The 17,757-nt window shown below is 50.8% G+C and overlaps 1 protein-coding gene across 7 annotated transcripts in view; it reads left to right on the forward strand.

Moving 5' to 3' along the window:
* Positions 1-10,705, forward strand: part of Slc43a1 (solute carrier family 43 member 1) — a 26,189-nt gene extending 15,484 nt beyond the window's left edge. For 6 of the 7 annotated variants that reach the window (XM_039104880.2, XM_063283651.1, XM_039104882.2 and 3 more), the window contains 9 exons: positions 1,057-1,190; positions 2,115-2,293; positions 3,381-3,527; positions 3,640-3,675; positions 3,873-4,026; positions 6,273-6,414; positions 6,669-6,742; positions 8,148-8,271; positions 10,002-10,693. In XM_039104880.2, coding sequence (XP_038960808.1) covers positions 1,057-1,190; positions 2,115-2,293; positions 3,381-3,527; positions 3,640-3,675; positions 3,873-4,026; positions 6,273-6,414; positions 6,669-6,742; positions 8,148-8,271; positions 10,002-10,148 — 1,137 coding nt within the window. In that variant the 3' untranslated portion in view covers positions 10,149-10,693. Of the gene's footprint in view, positions 1-1,056; positions 1,191-2,114; positions 2,294-3,380; positions 3,528-3,639; positions 3,676-3,872; positions 4,027-6,272; positions 6,415-6,668; positions 6,743-8,147; positions 8,272-10,001 lie in introns of all 7 variants that reach the window. The other variant, NM_001107742.1, reaches the window with a different exon arrangement.
* Positions 10,706-17,757: the final 7,052 nt, after the last annotated feature.

Genomic DNA, 17,757 nt, shown 5'->3' on the forward strand with positions numbered 1-17,757 from the left:
GGAGGGAAAGTGGTGGTGTTAAGTCCAGAAGGCCAGATATTTCCGTTAAAATCTCCCTACTGGAGAGGCTGGGTAACTTAATCTAAGGTTGCAGAGTAAGTCTATGTCAGAGTAGATCTTGGTCAGGCCAGCCTGGTGGACCTGGGAGAGGAAGGACTGAGCTTTAAACTTGGGGTGGGCTGGAGGACTCAGCGTCTTCCTTCAAGTGGTCCAAGGCACTCTTTCCACTGGACCACGCCATTGTTCTTGAGTTGACCTTGAGCAGTTGGTTGCTTTCATGGGCATTTTTGCTTACCTTCTCTAAAGGGGTTTGGAGAGGTGAGCTTGAGGGACCCATACATGCTTAAGGGGTGCTGTGTACAGAAGCTCCATCTTGCCACCAGAAGGAAAGAGCCCAAGTCCCTAGTTCCTGGAAGAGGCTTCTCCCACATGGTGACCAGGGCTCTCAGCAGGAGGTGTTAGGGAGGGCAGTTGGAGACAGCTCTCTTATCAGAGGTGCTGGCGAATTTGCACACGAGCCCAGGCAATGCAGAACCTATTTGTTCTGGGATTAGAAACTTGCCAGATTACCCCACCTCCCTGTGGCATGTGTACCTGTATGCTCTTGGGGACCTTGAGATAAGGCTTCTCGGGTTTGATTTGCCTTTCCAGGAGGAAATGTGCTAGCCAGGGGAAGGGTAAGCTCGGAGCATTGATTTCCCTCATGCATATGATGTGAAATAACATTTGTGTGTGTGCGCGTGTGTGAGAATAGTGATTTTTACGGAGTCATGGGCAAAACTTGGTGTTCTTTTCCATGGTAGTAGCTGAGAGTGTCTAGGGAGGGGCAGGCACCTTCAATACTTTTTAAAGAAGAGCCTCACGCTCCTTCAGTGCGGCTTGGGCAAAGAAAGGGAATGTCAGGCTTTTAATTGCTGGCTTTGCTTTCCCCACCTTCAAATTGGGCATAAGGGGAGGGGATGCAAGAGATCTTGGAGGCTCCAGCCCTCTAAGGGTTTTGGCTTTGTGGGACCCGGGGCAAGCTGGCTTCCTCCATAGCCTGTCCTTCCCCAACAGCTGATCTACGATGCTGGAGTCTCCTTCATGGTCATCATGTTCACGTGGTCTGGCCTGGCCTGTCTTATCTTTCTGAACTGCGCTCTCAACTGGCCTGCAGAAGCCTTTCCTGCCCCCGAGGAAGTTGACTACACGTGAGAGGCTGGGAGAGGAGGTTGGAGTATGAAGCGGATCCCCTACCCCTGACCCCTGCTGTAGAAGGTTGAGGCCAGGGTTATGATGATGTGATTGGCTTTAGACCCTAGATTTGGAATTCAGGTTTGCAAATGGCCTCAGATTTCCCAGCTCTGCCTTTGCACCTGGGTCACCTTTGCACACGTCTTTTAACTAGCGGAGCTAGCACGTAATAGGTGGCCGACATGTACTTTTTATTATTAGTGGTAATAATCCCTTTGACTTTGGAGAAGAAGGTCAGAGCAGGAGACCCCACCACCACCACCCCTGAAATAGTGGTAAATGTTACACGGACCCAAACAAGAGGCTGCCGAGAAATTTAGCACACAGTTTCTTTTGGTGTGTGTGTGTGTGGGGGGGGCTGATTACCAGCTTTCCCCAGCCCCTTTTCAGTTCAGCAGCAGCCAGAGGTGGCACTGTACAGCCTAGCACATATGCATGGTAATAGTCAAACAGCTGGCACTGAGTAACTCCTACTGTATGCCACACACTGCACTTGCTGTCCAATAGCTGTCTGGCGTAGATGCTGTTACCAACTCAGTTAATGACAAAGAGACTTGATAAAGGTCCTAGCATTGAGGGCGTGAGTTGAGGTTTGGATGGTACCAGGCTGAAGGCAGTGTCTGCAGCTGTTATGCCAACTCTTCCATGAGACTAGACCAGGAGAAAACACTCACCCGCCCTTCATTTACTGGGTGTCTGTAGGGCTGCTTGCCCAAGCTTGGCTCTGAGCGAGAGAGGTGGGGGCAGCAATAGGGAGCCTATTATGTCAGGGCCAGATAAAGGGATGCTCAGGACCCTTGGACAGGCTGGGATGGTGCCTAGAGCTTGGCATTAGACTCTGCACAGCTAGCTCTCACATATGCTGGTCTGACTGTGGGCAGGAAGAAGATCAAACTCATTGGGTTAGCCTTGGACCACAAGGTCACAGGTGACCGCTTCTACACCCATGTAACCATTGTGGGTCAGCGGCTGAGTCAGAAGACCCCCAGCCTGGAGGAGGGGACTGACGGCTTTATTTCGTCCTCGGATATCCCTGGTACCTCAGAAAAGACTCCTGAAAGTGAGTGTCCTGTCAGGTTTCTAGCCTTGGGGTGGTGGTGGTGGTGGTGGTGGTGGTGGTGGTGCAATCTCTTCCCTCCTTGGTTTTCATAATACCCACTTGTGGATGTTGTGAATGGGGAAATCAAAGCCCAAAGGGAAGTTCAGATTCAGGGGTAGCCTGCTGGATCCTCTGGGTATATGGGTAACCCTGAGGGTAGGAGGAGCTTCCGACATAAGGCAAATCTCCTGAGCTGTGAGGTGGCTGGTTCTTTGCCCCCAACCCACCTCGAATCAATCTCCCTGTCTGTTGCATCAGGCACTGCCAAGACCGGGAATTTGTGGGCAGGGCCTTCGGAAGTCTGGCGCGCTTCTACCCCCTGCTGGCCATAGGAGGAGATGCACAAAACTGAAGTTCATTTCCAAAGATACTTTAGCGCTCTTTCTGGGCCTCAGAGAGATGGGGATGGAGCATGGCCTCTGGAGTGAGAAAGGGAGAGTTTGAGTCCTGCTTTCCGTTGACTGACATTGTCACTGGTCCTCACTCTTACCTTCCTCATCTCTTTAAATCATCACCCAACAGGGAGGGTGTTCCTAGGACCACGTGACTCAACGGGAGGAAAGCTCTTCATGTGGGGCATACTAGGTCCAGCCGTAATAGTAATTATCCCCACTGCCCATCCTTACAGGAGGATGGTTAAGAGTAGGAGCCTAAGCCGGGTCCCCCTGCCATTCAGGCAAATCATTTGTCTGAGCAGCAGTTTTCCTCCTGTGGGAAAGCCTATCGAAAAATAAATACATAAAAATAAAGGTTGTTACAAAATTGACTTGCTGAAATTAAAGCTTATCAGGTACGTGTTTCATAGCAATTGCTTCATCAATATTGCTAATATGTGAACACAGGAAGCATTCAGAGATCACTTGAAAAATGTGCTTTGGAGGCTGTTGCAGAGCTTGGCAGAATGTAGAGTATAGCGTACCTGAGGCTTCTTGTCTCTGAAGAGTCCCGATGCTCTCTGGAGTCACGCAGAGCCTTAGTTACACTAGTTCCATATAAGATGAACAATGGAAGGTCTGGGGGCTTGACCTCCCACCCACTGTCTCCTCAGAGTCTGTCCCTTTTCGCAAGAGCCTCTGCTCCCCCATTTTCCTGTGGAGCCTGGTCACCATGGGTATGACCCAGCTTCGGGTCATCTTCTACATGGGGGCCATGAACAAGATCCTGGAGTTCCTCGTGACTGGTGGCAAGGAATGTGGTAAGGCTCTTTGGAAGCCCTGTGCAGAGGTAGGAGGGTGGCGTGTGTGCAGCTCAGCTCAGAGGATCATCTAGCTAAGCATCCGCTTACCGTGTCTCTCCTCTCCCCACAGAGACGAATGAGCAGAGACAGAAGGTAGAAGAGACAGGTAGGGAGATAAAGGCAGAGCCCTGGCCATACTTACCCTGACCTGTCCCGTTCCTCGGGTGGGATCATTCCCATAGTTCTGGAGTCCTGGGAATTTGGGTAAAAGGGAGGCTGTCTGAGCACAGTCTTCCTCTGCTGGAAGCAGGTGGGTGTCCACCCGGTTGCTGCCATCTTGACCCCACTTCTCTTCTTGCCCAGTTGAGTTCTACTCTTCTATCTTCGGAGTCATGCAGCTGCTGTGTCTTCTCACCTGCCCCCTCATTGGTTACATCATGGACTGGCGCATCAAGGACTGCGTGGATGATCCAACGGAGGGCACTCTGAATGAGAGCGCTTCCTTTGGAGATGCCAGGTGACCCGTAGGGATGGTGCTAACGGGAGCCCAGACCACATTTTCCATTTCTTCCTTGTCTGCACATCAGCGAGCAAGGCACCTCCCCGTTTTACAGATGGGGAAACATGGCCTGCTTGGCATAAAAAATACCTATAGTTGAGGGCAGGGTATGCGCTAGGCACTTTGCACAGTTTTGAGTCCCTCAGCCTCTGTAGGAGATGAGGTCATGATCGTCCGTCCTCCTTCGACAGACTAGGAAGCTGAGACCTGGATTGTTTCACTAAATAACCAGCCCAAGGACACACGGCAGGCTCCGAGCCAGTGTCAAAAAGCACACACTCCAAGCTTGTCTGAGCTTGGGGACTTATGCCTGTTATCTAAGCAGGAGGCTGAAGCAAGAGGTTGAAACAGAAGGTTGCTTTGAGCTTGAGGTCAGCCTGGGCTACATGGTAGTACTAGGCCTAGTTTGGATACAGAGTGAGACCCAGACAGTTTTAAAGCAAAGGCTAGGGAAAGGTGTGTGTGTGTGTGTGTGTGTGTGTGTGTGTGTGTGTGTTTGTGTGTGTGTCTGTGTGTGTGTTTGTGTGTCTGTGTGTGTGTCTGTGTGTGTGTTTGTGTGTCTGTGTGTGTGTGTTTGTGTGTGTGTGTTTGTGTGTGTGTGTGTGTGTGTGTGTGTATGTGTGGTTTATTAGCTATCTGTTGCTGTGGAATGCATTGCCCTGTTCCTAAATCACAAATGTTCACTATTCCACACTTCTGCTAAGGGTAGGGAGTCTGGGAATAGCTTGGCTGCATGTTTCCAACCTGGGGATTCTCATTAGGTTATATTCTAGCTTCCTACCATGGCTGTGCCATCCAAAGTGCTGCCTGGGCTGGATAAGTGCTCCCAGGCTTGCTAGTGTGACTGAGCATCAAGTGGCCTGTGCTGGGACTCCTTTTGGTATGGCAGATGGCTTCCGGGCAGAAAGAGTTCTGAGAGAGGTGAAGATTGTGTTTTCTGTAATATAATCTTAGTAGTAATCTCCTCTCACTTCTGTTATGGCCTGTGCTCACACAGAGTGAGCCTGGTGTAGTAGAGGATGGCCCGGGGTTATCCTGGGCATCTTGTTGGCTGAAGACTGAAGTTGGATTGAACTCAGGGATCCTGACAATTTTGCCCTTTGTAAATCTATTTGCCCTGAGAATGTGGGAGAGGCTGACTAGGAGAAAAGGATGGACCCAGTGGCTTCCTTTTGTTCTCTGGACCCCAGCCTTCTACTCTTGATGAGTTGGGGAGGTACAGACAGGTGGATCCCTGGATCTCATTGGCCCACCAGTCTAGCCTACTGGGCTGGGACTCCACCTGACATTTACAGAGCCCACCTGACAGGACAGATGGGCAGCCTGAGCTCACCCCAGCCTGATTTTTTTTTCCTGGGCTGGCCCCAAAGCTCTTGGTCATGCTCGAAGGGAAAATGTCTGGGTAGTCATGTCAAGCTGTGCCCAGACTGGCATCTGCTTTTGTTCAGGCTGATGAGGCGGTTGGTATGAGGAATCCATTCTCCACCTTCCATCTATGATCTCTTGACTCCAGTGTGCAGGAGACACACTTGGGACACTTGCCAAGCTGATTCCTAGGCCTCCAGACATTCTGCATTCTTGGAATAAGTCTGTAGATTTATACCTTAAGTACCCACTCAAGTTGGTGCTTATCTAGCTAGATGAGGAGGCCACACTTACAGAGAAATGGTTTTCTTTTTTGCAGGTGAGTATGAGTGTATGTATGTGCATGAACATGAACACATGTGCATAGAGGACAGAGGACAAACTTGGCTGTTGTTCCTCAGGGATTGTCTATGGTTTTCAGTTTGAAATAGGTTCTCTCACTGACATGGACCTCCAGCCCAGTAGGCTAGACTGGTGGGCCAATGAGATCCAGGGATCCACCTGTCTGTACCTCCCCAACTCTGAGTTTACAAGTATATACCACTTTTAGATACAGTCTAGCACTCATTATGTAGACCAAGCTATCCTTGAATTGCTAGGATAAAAGATGTGCACCATGATGTGTGTGTGTGTGTTTGTGTGTGTGTGCTAAACTCAGATTTTCACATTTGCAAGGCAAGCACTTCACTGACTATGTCATCTCTTTAGATGGAGAGATGGTTTTCTGCCTTTGACGCTTTCCTAACTACAGGCATACCAGCAAGGGATGGGGCCAGGCTAGTACCAAGGAGCTTCCAGGGAGTTCTAGGCAGAAGCTAGTGACTGGCTGTTCTTTTCAGAGATGGGACTATCACCAAGTTCACCAAACCACGCTACCGCAAGATACAGAAGCTCACCAATGCCATCAATGCCTTCACCCTGACCAACATCCTGCTTGTGGGTTTTGGCATCACCTGCCTCATCAAGAACTTACACCTGCAGGTACCTACTTTCCACCACCCCTCTCCATGTCTAGGACTTCCCCCACGAATGCTCTACCAGGGCCTGCATACCTCTAGAAGCATGGCTCTGTTCCATGTCTGTTTCCGGGGCTCTCCAAGAGGCTTGCCTCGTAGATTATATTGGTGAGGGTTGGGCCAGGGTAGAACTGTGTAGATGGCCCAGCAAGGCCCTGGGTCCCTCCTCTTTCTGCCTTGATCTTTCTGACTCTCTTCTCTCTCTGTTTTGGATTTCAGTTGGTGGCCTTTGTCCTGCACACCGTTGTTCGTGGTTTCTTCCACTCGGCCTGTGGAGGTCTCTACGCTGCAGTGTGAGTCACATGGGCCAAGTTGCCTTCTGGTGCTTTGCCTGTATAGTTAGGGATGCTTAGCCAGAGCTGAAAGGGACCCAGTGCTTAAAGCAGCATGGCCTCCCATCAGTATCGACTTGTCAGAGGGGGATGTGGGCATGGAAGCTGGTGGTTCATATCTCATGGAAGGAGCTCAATGATTACAGGTAGTCTGTGCTCTATTCACAGAGATGCCAAAGTCATGATGTCTTTCCCAAAGAAAATGGGAATCTCCTCTGATGAACTTTTTGGCCCTGGGGCTGGATTGTGGCCTTGCCTCCAATGCCTGTCTTGTAGAGATGTCTTGTAGCGTCCCAATGAACAACTTTGGTTCCCTTCTCTCCTCATTCCAGCTGTAAGGCTCTGCTGAGATGCTTCTCTGCATGGATTATGTCATGCAGTGTCCCCTCATGGGAAGGCTCTGGGTACATGGTTGGCTAATGCCCCCTGCAGCCATCTCAGCAGAAGGCAGTGCCTTTCCTTCCTCACTGTCCCAGCTATGCCTTTCAGTCACCTTTGATGTCTTTTCTCTGAACACTCATATCCAGGGTATCTGTAATCCTTTTGGCTCCACATGTCATGTGACCCCCCATCTTGTTTACCAGCTTGTCCTTCCTTAGTCCTACCCTAACCTAGTGTCATCTCAAGTGTGCATCATTGCAAATCTGCATCACCTCTAGTAACCTGGTGCCTCACCCTCAATCCCCTTTTGAGATAGGGATTCTCTGTGTAGTCCTGGCTGTCCTGGAATTCACTCTGTAGACCAGGCTGGCTTTGAACTTGGAGATCTGCCTGCCTCTGCCTCCCGAGTGTCAAGATTAAAGATGTGAACCATATACCTACCTGCCTACTCTCCTTTTAACTTGGGCTGGATCACTAGTTATCTAGCTGTCCTTTCGGTATGGCTACCTCTGGCCATTTGCAAGGCCTTGGTCTCCATGCGGTTCTCTACTTCTCTGTTTAGCTTTCCTCCTCATATCTTAGCATTAAAATGTGGTCTCACTTAGACCACAGCCGCATGGTATCTGTTGGTTCATTAAGCACTTTCAATGGTGTCTGCACACAGGAGAAGCTCAGTAAACACTTGAGGAAAGAATAGCATGAGTAACCCACTGAGGTTTGTCCTGTCCCTGCTTTTAGTGAAGGAAGTGGGATACGGAAAGGCTGAGCTACTGACAGTGACTACACAGGCAGCAGGTGACAGAACCGAGCCTGCTGGCTCCGAAGTGGCACATACATTTGAGGGCAGGGACCAAGGGCTACATACAGAGCCTGAATCCTTCAAGGACCAATCCTCCTGGCCAACACTGATATCTGGGGAGGGAGCGGCATGGGTGCTGGGCAGCAGGGGGTCTTGCCTCTGACTCTTGGATGTCCCTCTGGATAGGTTCCCGTCCAATCATTTTGGGACGTTGACAGGTCTTCAGTCCCTCATCAGTGCCGTGTTTGCTCTACTGCAGCAGCTACTCTTCATGGCCATGGTGGGGCCCCTGCACGGAGATCCCTTCTGGGTGAGTGCTGGTTGAACATGGAGTCCAGGGGACACTTCTCCTAGTACTGGGGAAGGGGGCAGTGTTGGTTTGTGCCAGAACCCCTCACTCCTCACATCTCAACCAGGAGGTGCCTTGGAGATACCTAATCTGGGTCTGTCAGGTTGGCTGCTCATCAGAACCCTTCCCAGAGTGTTCTAAACCACATGTCTCAGATCAGTCTCTCTCCTGACCTGGTTCCAACAGTCTGCTTGTATTGTATTTTATTAAACTTTAGCATGTTTGTGGTGAGTGTGCATGACTATATCCATGCGTGTGTATGTGCATGTGTGTATGCATGTGTGTGGGGGGGGGCACAGTTGACATTGAGAACACTCTTTGATTGTTCTCCACTTTATTCCCTGAGGCAAGGCCTTTTAGTTGGGCTCAGAGCTTAACAGTGTGAATACCTTAGTTAAGCAGTTTTCTCCAGGCAACTGGAATTACATGTGGTCCACCACTCCCACTAAGTGTTAATATGATTTGGGGGATCTGGACTCTGGTCCTCATGCATGTGCTGAAGTAGCTTTTGCCACTGATTTGTCTTTTTTTAAAAATTTATTTATTTATTATATATAAGTACACTGTAGCTGTCTTCAGACACACCAGAAGAGGGCATCAGATCTCTTTACAGATGGTTGTGAGCCACCATGTGGTTGCTGGGAATTGAACTCATGACCTCTGGAAGAGCAGTTGGGTGCTCTTAACCGCTGAGCCATCTCTCCAGCCCCGCCACTGATTTGTCTTAATAAGGTCCCAGGTAGGGCTGGGGATTTAGCTCAGCGGTAGAGCGCTTACCTAGGAAGCGCAAGGCCCTGGGTTCGGTCCCCAGCTCCGAAAAAAAAGAACCAAAAAAAAAAAAAAAATAAGGTCCCAGGTAAGCTGTGTACTGGCCTGGTCATGGCCCCTGAGACTGCATTCAGGTACCTCTGGTCCCAGTCACATTGACTTGATGGAGGTACCCTCTCTCAGGGCTCCTCCCCACCCGACTGTGGATGTTCAGAGTGCCTGCTTCTGCATGAGCATGACCTGTTATCATCAGGTCCCTTCCTTGCAGAACTCTCACCAACCTCCCTGACACTATTTCTGCTTGTGGGACACTCAACCCGGAGCCCCCCTTCTGAGGGCACATGACGAATTACCCTCCCCACAAGCAGCTGAGCGGTTGCGGCGCCAAGCATGCTGGCTTCTCCTTCACTCAGTCTTTGCCACAGTCGACCTGTGAAAGAGGAACTCGGAGTTGAGACGTTTTTGCCCAAAGTCATACATAAGTCATGGAATAGGTTATGATTCTCAGGAGCTAGTGTAGGTCAGGGTCCCGGGTGTGGTAAGTCCTATGTTCCTAGGCTGGCTCTGGCTCCTTCGACCATGACAGAGAACCTCTTCCGGTCATGCCAGTGAGATCCTACTGGTTGGCATGAGTCAGCCTTCAGGGGCATAGGTTTCTCCACTCATGAGAGTGTTGCATTGTGGGACCTCCCTATTAGTTCCTAGATTTTACCTCAGCCCCTTTGCCAGGTTGCTGACCCATCTGACATGCTGGTGGGACAGTCACCACACCGGCTAGGTCTGACCATATTTTTTCTGGTCCTGGACCTCTAATACCGATGGCTACCTTCTCCTCCATGTTGGGAGTCTCAGGCGGGTCCCTGAAGAGGATGTGTCCAGCTAGTAACATTTGGTTTTCTTTGCTTTTCTTTCCATGTTCTAAGGTGAATCTGGGCCTCCTGATTCTCTCACTCCTGGGATTTCTCCTACCTTCCTACCTCTACTACTACCGGTCTCGATTGGAGAGAGAGTATGCCACGAATTTGCTAGATCCACAGAAGGTGCTCAATACTTCGAAGGTGGCTACGTAGACTCTGGAGGCCAAGAGACTTGGAGGACAGGCAATCAAGGCCTGATAAAGCAAAGGGAATGCCCCGTGGCTTTCTACCTGCATCGTATGCATAGAGCCAGGGGCTGTGGATTTATAAATACTAAGAGTTCTATTTTTGTAGGGACTGGCAAAAAAGGGAAACAAACAGAACAAAAGCCCCAAACCAAAAACAGCCCTTAAAAAATTCCCCCAAACAATCTGTCCGTCAACTGAAGATAGTGCCTATTCCAGTGGTATTGGGCCATCTTCTTGGAAAACTGAGTGTGGGGTTGCCCTTTCTCCACACTTGGCCTAGGAGCCTCTGTGGAGCTGCCTTCGGAAGACTCATGGGATCAGTGAATGGACTACGCTAAGATTCCAGCTGCCAAGTGTGCACACATACGTGTTATGCACATGCATTCTTTCCTGTGGGGGAGGGACTGAGGGGCTGGCTGTAGCCATGATGGGGTGTGGGGGCTGGAGGGCGGGTTCCCTCCCTGGTGCTGTTTCTTACAGGTCTTAGAGGAAATAAACAGGGAAGCGAAATCTGGCTGGTGTGTATCTGTGACTGGAGGAGTGGGTCGTCGTCTTTCCAGAACTCTATCCTTCTGTCTCACCCAGGCTTGGCTGGGCCTTTAGGAAGGATGCTTGGGGTGTTGGTGTGATGGCTCAGTGGTTAGAGCACTGGTTGCTTTTTCAGAGGACGTGATTGCTCACACTCCAGTATTCAGAGTTCCAGAACAGCCAGTGCTACATGGATAAACCCTGTCTTGAGAAACAAAACAACAACATGTGTCTGTCTGTCTGTCTGTCCATTGGTTGTCCAGCCATCTTCCTCTTCTCAACTATGTACTGCCTTGCTCTCTGTCTTAGTTACTTTTCTGTTGTACAGACACCATCACCAAGGCAACTCTAAAGAGGGAAGAGTTTGTTGGGACTTACAGTTTCAGAGGGGTTAGAGTCCATAATCGTCATGGTGGGGAGCACGGCAGCAGGCAGACATAGTGCTGGCGCAGTAGCTGAGAGCGCACATTTTAACACAGCAATCAAGGGGAAAAGAGAGAAAGCTAAATGGGAATGGTGTGGGTTTTGAAACCTCAAAGCCCAGTGACACAGCTCCTCCAACGAGGCTATACCTCTTAATCCTTCTCCAAGGGTTCTGCCAACCGGGGACCAAGTATTCAAACACATGAACCTATAGAGGCCATTCTCACTCCCATACCCCAAAGGAAGTTCAGTTTCTGTCTCCCCAGGGTTTGAGAGGACATCTTGCAAGCTGCCCTTTCTCCACATCAGAGACTAGGGCCAAATACTTAAGGAAGACATAAGAGCCAGATGTGGTGGATCCCACCTCTAGTCACAGCCCTTAGAAGGCTGAGATAGGAAGATTGCCATGAGTTTGAATCTAGCCTGGACTACATAGTAAATTCCAGGCTAGCCCGAGCTTCAGAGTCTTACACACACACACACACACACACACACACACACACACACACACATGAGGGTGTGGGTGGGGGCGGAGGGAAGGAGACATTAAAGAATGACTCAAACTTTTCTGCCACCAAGGCATGTCTGAGGCCTGCTGAAAGCAGTGTCTTTGTTGCCTCCCATTTTCTCTTAAGACATCAGGGAAACTCTGAGCGGTGTTACACTATTTTTACATTTACTTTAAACATGAAAGCGAGGCTTTAGAATTACTCACATCTGAAGAGAATACCATCTTAAGCAGTGAGCGACATTCTAGAAAGATGCGACCCTGCTTATCCTAGGCCATCACTGGTCTGTGCCTTGGGACATAAAGCCTTAGCAGTTAGTCATAGACTGCCAGGGCCGTGGATGCCCACTGAGGATCCGTCATGACAGGTGAGTCATTTCATCCCAGTCGTAGTTGGAGAGGTTAGTAACACACTGCTTTGTAGTTTTTGGGAAACACCTAGAATGGTTAAGGCAAAGGCAGGTGATACACAGAGGCAGAGAGTGTTGGGGCGACAGCAGGTAGCGATGTGACTACAGAAGCCTACTCCATTGGCAGTCAGGGCCCGAAAGGGTTACCCCAAGCATCCTAGCTCTCAGGGCTGGGTGAGCTGTTAGTGTGTTAGTCTAGGGTAAACAGAAATGCACTGTATCTGGGACTAGCCTCCAACTTGCAATCCTCTTACCTCAGCTTCCCACCTGCGGGGTTGACAGATTAGCACCACTGTCTCTGACTTTGGAGTGACCCCAGTAAAAGTCTGGATCCACTTTCTTGGCCCCCCATGGAGGACCCCCAAATGCTAGGGCTGGAAGATAGCATCCCAGATAAGCTTTGCTTCCCTGTTTGTTCTGAGTTCTCTTGAGGAATAAATAAAGAATGGCCCACCCATCTTCAAATGACAAAACTGCACAGAGGTCTGGAGAGAAGTCATGCAGCAGATGGTTGCTTTAAGCAGACTCCTGACTCTCTGTGTGGCCTTTTGTGCGTAAAAAAAAAAAGTCTCCGAATTGTAGAGAGCCTGTCAGTGAGGCTGGCTAGCTCCCAAAGACCCTGTTAGGGTCTCCCTGCTTTCTGCCCAGGTCTCTAATTTTGCCAACCTTAAGCCATCAAGTGACCTGTTTGGCATCTCACCAGTCAGTTCTCAGATGAACGCAGGCGCTGGAAGCCGTGTGTGGGCGCGCGGTACTCAGTATGCCCAGCAGGCGGCGCTGCGTGTTTGAGGGTGACCAAGACGGGGGTGGCAAGCCAGGAGGGGAACCCCAGACCACTGCGCTCTAATCCACCCTTCTGGCACCTATGCCTCGGTTTCCCTACCTCTGCTTACTCTGTCCTTTCCCGACGTCACTTCCACATCTTCCCGGATCCCCCAGCCTTGAATTCATTCTCTCTCAAGCCCCACCGACCCCTCAGGAGAAGGGGACTTCCATAGCTACCCTGTCCAGCTGAGGCAGGGGCTGAGTGAAAGGTGGAGACCGAAATGTGGACCTTCTAGGAGAGAGGGGTGTCATCATTGTTCCATTCCTGGGGATGGGGGAGTTTGGGGAGGGGGCTGGGTAGGGACGGAAGCAAGCTAGAGCCGTGTTTGTCGCGGCGCTGCCTAGAGGAACAGATGGCTGGGGAGGGGAGAGGGTGCCTTGCCGGGAGGAGGGGTGCGGGGGCCGGAGGATGAGGAACGAGGAATTTCGACGCCTGAGTCTCCCGGGAGAAGTCCCCCTCCTCATCTCTTCCCAGAAAGAGGGGCGGGCAAGCGCCTGTCGTTTTCCGGAGGAGTCCCGGCCTCTGCCCGCCCTTTGAGCAGTCCACCGCCCAGGGGTGCGTCCCGGGCTCGCAGGCTCCTTCGGTGGGTCTGACTAGAGGCCCCCGGGAGCCGATTGGGTCTCAGGGGTTAATGGGGCTGCGATCCGAGGGACGAGGGGGCGGCAGGAAGCTCGCTCTGGGTTGGGAGCGAGTTCAGGGATCGCAAACAGCTCCGGGGAAACGTGTTAATTGGAACTTTATGCAGATGAGCTGGGACTGGGGGCTGGGGAAGGCCGGAGAGAACAGGTCAGAAGGATGCTGGACAAGTTGAGTCCCCGCGGGTGCAGAGGGCCCTGGTTAAGGAGGTGACACATGCGGACCCACAGATTCCTACGACTCCCACTGGTCTTGGGGAATGAAAACACTTGCTCTCTGGTTCTCCTCCCCAGAAGGCTAGTGAGGTTTTGTCTGTGATTATCCTTCTCTGAATCTTGGGTCCAGCAATGCAGAATCTCAGGTGGCCACAAAAAGGGAGGGTGGTCATACCTGCATGTTTAAAGTCTTATTTCTTGCTGCTTCTCAGACTCATTTGGCCACTTCCCACCCCCATACGCCTTGGGTTCCTCTTTTTCTACTCATCATAGTATCTATCTTGTGTTTTTGTTTAAACAGGACCTCAGTTTATAGCTCGGGTTAGTCTGGAACTCTCTGTATAGCCCAGCCTGACCTCAAACTCATTGCTGTGCTCTTTCCCCACCCACCCTCGTGCTGGAATTACAGGCAAGCATGTTCTGGCTGTCATCCCCCATCTTTTATTTGTACCTACTGTCCTCTACACAGAATTCTCATTCACAGCTTCCTCCAAGTGTGTATGTTTGGGGGAGGACCTCTAACTTTCCTTGCATTGCTCTGTCTGTTCCTCTCTTTCTTCTTTCTTCCCTTCCCCACTCTCAAGAAGCCGATTCTCAGTCTAGAGAGCACTTACAGTGGATCGAGTTTGAAAACAATGCAGATTCCTGGACGCCCCCCGCACCCCCCTCCAGGCTATCTGATTCAGCAGCAGTCAGTCTACAGGAACCGGCTTGCCACTTAATCAGACAGAAAGGACCTTATTTTTGAAACACAGTGCAAAAGCTGAATGGACTGGAAAAATGGGGACCCACTTTCTTTTACAGCCCCTCCTCCCTGCACACTGTGGCTGTCTCTGATGTGATGATCTCTGGCGTAGAGAAGGTGCAAGGAGGAAAAAAGAAAGAGGTATGGGGAGGGGAGGAATCCGAGATAAAAGGATGAGTCTGCACCGGGCTCTTCTCTAAGATGGGCGGTCCCCTTTCTCGACCCCGCCTTTCTCGACCCGCCTCAGGGTTTTCCCCTCTCTGGGCCCCATCTCTTCTCCCCATTTCTTAGTTCTTTGCTGTTTACTTTTTTGCTCAACTTCTCCCTCTCTTCTCACCTGTAGTTCCTGGGAGAAATTTGAGGCTCAGGCTATTTGGAGGTGACTAGGGACACCAAAAGCAGCTAGAGTCCCACCTTCAAACCAAAAAGGCAAAGCCACTTCTAGGGGTGGCAAAAAAAAAAAAAAAAAAGAGGCAGCAGGGCTTGTGGGAAGATGGTGCCAACAAACACAGGCCCTTCCCCATGGCTTGCTAGGTGTTTGCTCTCCCACGACAACTCACTTATATCAGGGACCTCCCCCACCCAGATGTCCAAACCAACAATACCAACAAAAAGGGATATCAGGAGGAGTCATTTGCCAAGGTCACATAATTAGGAAGTAGGAGAACCCTCTACTATCCCAAATCACTTTCCTTGAGCATAGCCATCCCAGAGTCCCCTCTCTGGCCCACTCTCCAGGAGCAGTGGGATAGACAAGGGCATCTGGTACAGATGGAAGGAGATGGATACTCAGGTTTCAGGACATCTGACAGGTTTGGCTGGAAGCATTAAAAATTCATAGAGAAACCTGACCCCAGCTGGACTTTAGGCCTGCCACCTGGTCTGGCTCTGCTTTTGTGGCCTCTCAGAAGTTGTTGGCCAACTTTCCCTTCTAAAGGGTCCTGGAAGCCCCGTTTTTTCATGTTTTATAAAAGAGCTCTCTAACAGATTAGAGATCTAAAGTGGGGAGCCAGCTGCTCAGAAAACCGGGCTGAAAACACCCTCACCCCCAGTCTGGGTGTAAGAACCTGAGAAGCTTAAGGGCTTATAAAGCTTGTCATCTGGCGTCCTTCTATTCCTCTCCCCGGGAGATTGCATGCTCACTCGGCAGTTTGTGGTGACAAAGCCTGTCTGTGCTTCCGGTGATGGCCAGTAGGGGGCAGCCATCCTCTGGGCTACTTCATCTCTAGCTTGAAGGGCAGTGTAGAGAGCCCTGGAAGGTGCAGTCCTGGCTTTGAGGAAGAGTTTTGGAGTCTGTCGATCTGAGGAAGCAGGGAGGAGTTTCCTAGTTTGAGGGAGATGAAAGAACTTTAGGGAGCATTCAAAGTAGATTCCTGGGTTTCTAGTATACCAAACTAGGTGGCCACAAACATTGAAGCGTTAGAGAAGGCTGGCTGCTGGCCATCAAGGTGTGGAGATTTGAACAGCAGTTGCTTCTTGACAGTGAAACCTCTCTGATCCCTGGAGAAGGTGTTTTACCTTGAATCTGAAGGCCGTGGGGAGCCTTGATAGGTTCCAGAGTGACATAGTGACACAGTGCACAGTCTGGCCAGATGAGTCCGGTCACTACTGTAGGCAGACTGGGTTGGAGGGAGGAAGATTGGGTGCAGAAAAAGCTGAGTAGAGGTGACTTCCCTTTTCATTTATATTCTAAGCATGAGGTAATGAGGAGCTTCAGCAGGGAGGTGGTAGGGGCTGGGAAGGAGAGCATGGACAGGGGCCAGGAGTGGGGCTTGGGAACCGAGTAGATGTAGGAGATTAGAGGAAGGAGGAGCCAACGCCAACCGCATTGGGTGTCTGAGAAAATGAAGCATGCAGAATGGGGACACACTCATGGAATGTGGGAGGTGAATGGATTTCGTTTCTTTCAGGAGTTAGGGGAGTCATGGATGAGTCTGTTCCTGGGCCCTCTGGCCTCTGTTTCCTTATTAGGACATTGATGGGGGTTGGGATACATAGTTTTACCATCTCTTCTATTTCGGGGTATATGGTTCACAGCTGTCAATCTGGATTGTTTGGAGAAGCTGGGGATCTGAGCTTGTGAGATTGCTGAGGGAGGGGTTCTGGGTGAGAGGGTGTGGGTACATGCCCATAGATCTGAGGTGCCTGTTTGTGGGGCACATGGGTGGCTGGTGTGCTTACACTTGCTGCAAAGCTCCATTGTGTGGGGTGTGTGTGTGTGTGTGTGTGTGTGTGTGTGTGTGCGCGCGCATGCGCGCACCTGAGCCATGCTCATGTATGTGAGGGAGAGCTAGAGAGTGTGGGTGTGCACGTGATGGGCGTCCCTTGGTCTGTCTGGGTTAGCAGTGGCTGTGGTGGGGGCCAGCGGGGAGCAGTATTGCTCTAGGCTTCTTCCTGAGGCTCTCACACAGTCCTCTTGCTCTCGTTCTGAAATAGCATCTGGACCGAAGGTCCATGAATATTTCACAACGATAATTCTGTGACCTGGACAGCCTGCCTCTGATTTACCAGCATATTCCTCTCCCCTGCCCTGGCCCAGAAGCCCCTCCTCCAACACTGCAGTTCACATCTCCCCTTCCCCCTCAACCTCACTTCCACCCCCTTCCTCCTCCAGTCCCACTCATGAGCTTCCTCAAAGCCAGTCTAGCACAGGCTCATATAAGACCCTCAGCTCAGAGCTCTCCAGTTCTGATTGCTGTTCTCAATAGTCTCTCATCCATTTTACCGTCACATCTAGAGTCCATCTGCTACAGGCTTTGGATACCTATTCCTTCTGGTGCCTACCCCCTCTTCTGATCATTCTTACAGGAACCCAGTAGTAGCTCAGTCCTGAAACCCTAGCACCCAGGTCCCTCCCAGTCAGCCATTCCCACCTCTCAGGTTACATCCTTAACTCTGGATCCCAGATCACTTCCATCTGATGAGTCTCAAGGCTAAGCTTCGTTCTAGCCCTGCCCCCCCCTCTTGACTTGCCTAGGAGAGGGAGCTCCTAGCCACAGTGCAGTGTAAGGCACCCCAACTTCAAATCCTTGTCCCTTAACCTCTTAGCTTCTTCTAGTCTGCTCCGAGAACTGCTTCCTTGGCTTGATCCACCTACGAAGGCTTCTATCTCACTGGAGCAAAGAGAGAAAGACCAGATGGCTGTCGTGAGAATAGTGGTGTATGCTGGATACTTCATATGGGGCATTCAACAAAGGCAAACACAGGCTGAAATCTAGCCTTAGGTTCTGCTCTTTTGTGGTGTCACTGTGCTGAGGAAAACCTGCCTTTTCCAGCGAGACCC

Source organism: Rattus norvegicus, chromosome 3 (genome assembly GCF_036323735.1).
Source record: "Rattus norvegicus strain BN/NHsdMcwi chromosome 3, GRCr8, whole genome shotgun sequence".
In the NCBI taxonomy this organism is placed as follows: domain Eukaryota; kingdom Metazoa; phylum Chordata; class Mammalia; order Rodentia; family Muridae; genus Rattus; species Rattus norvegicus.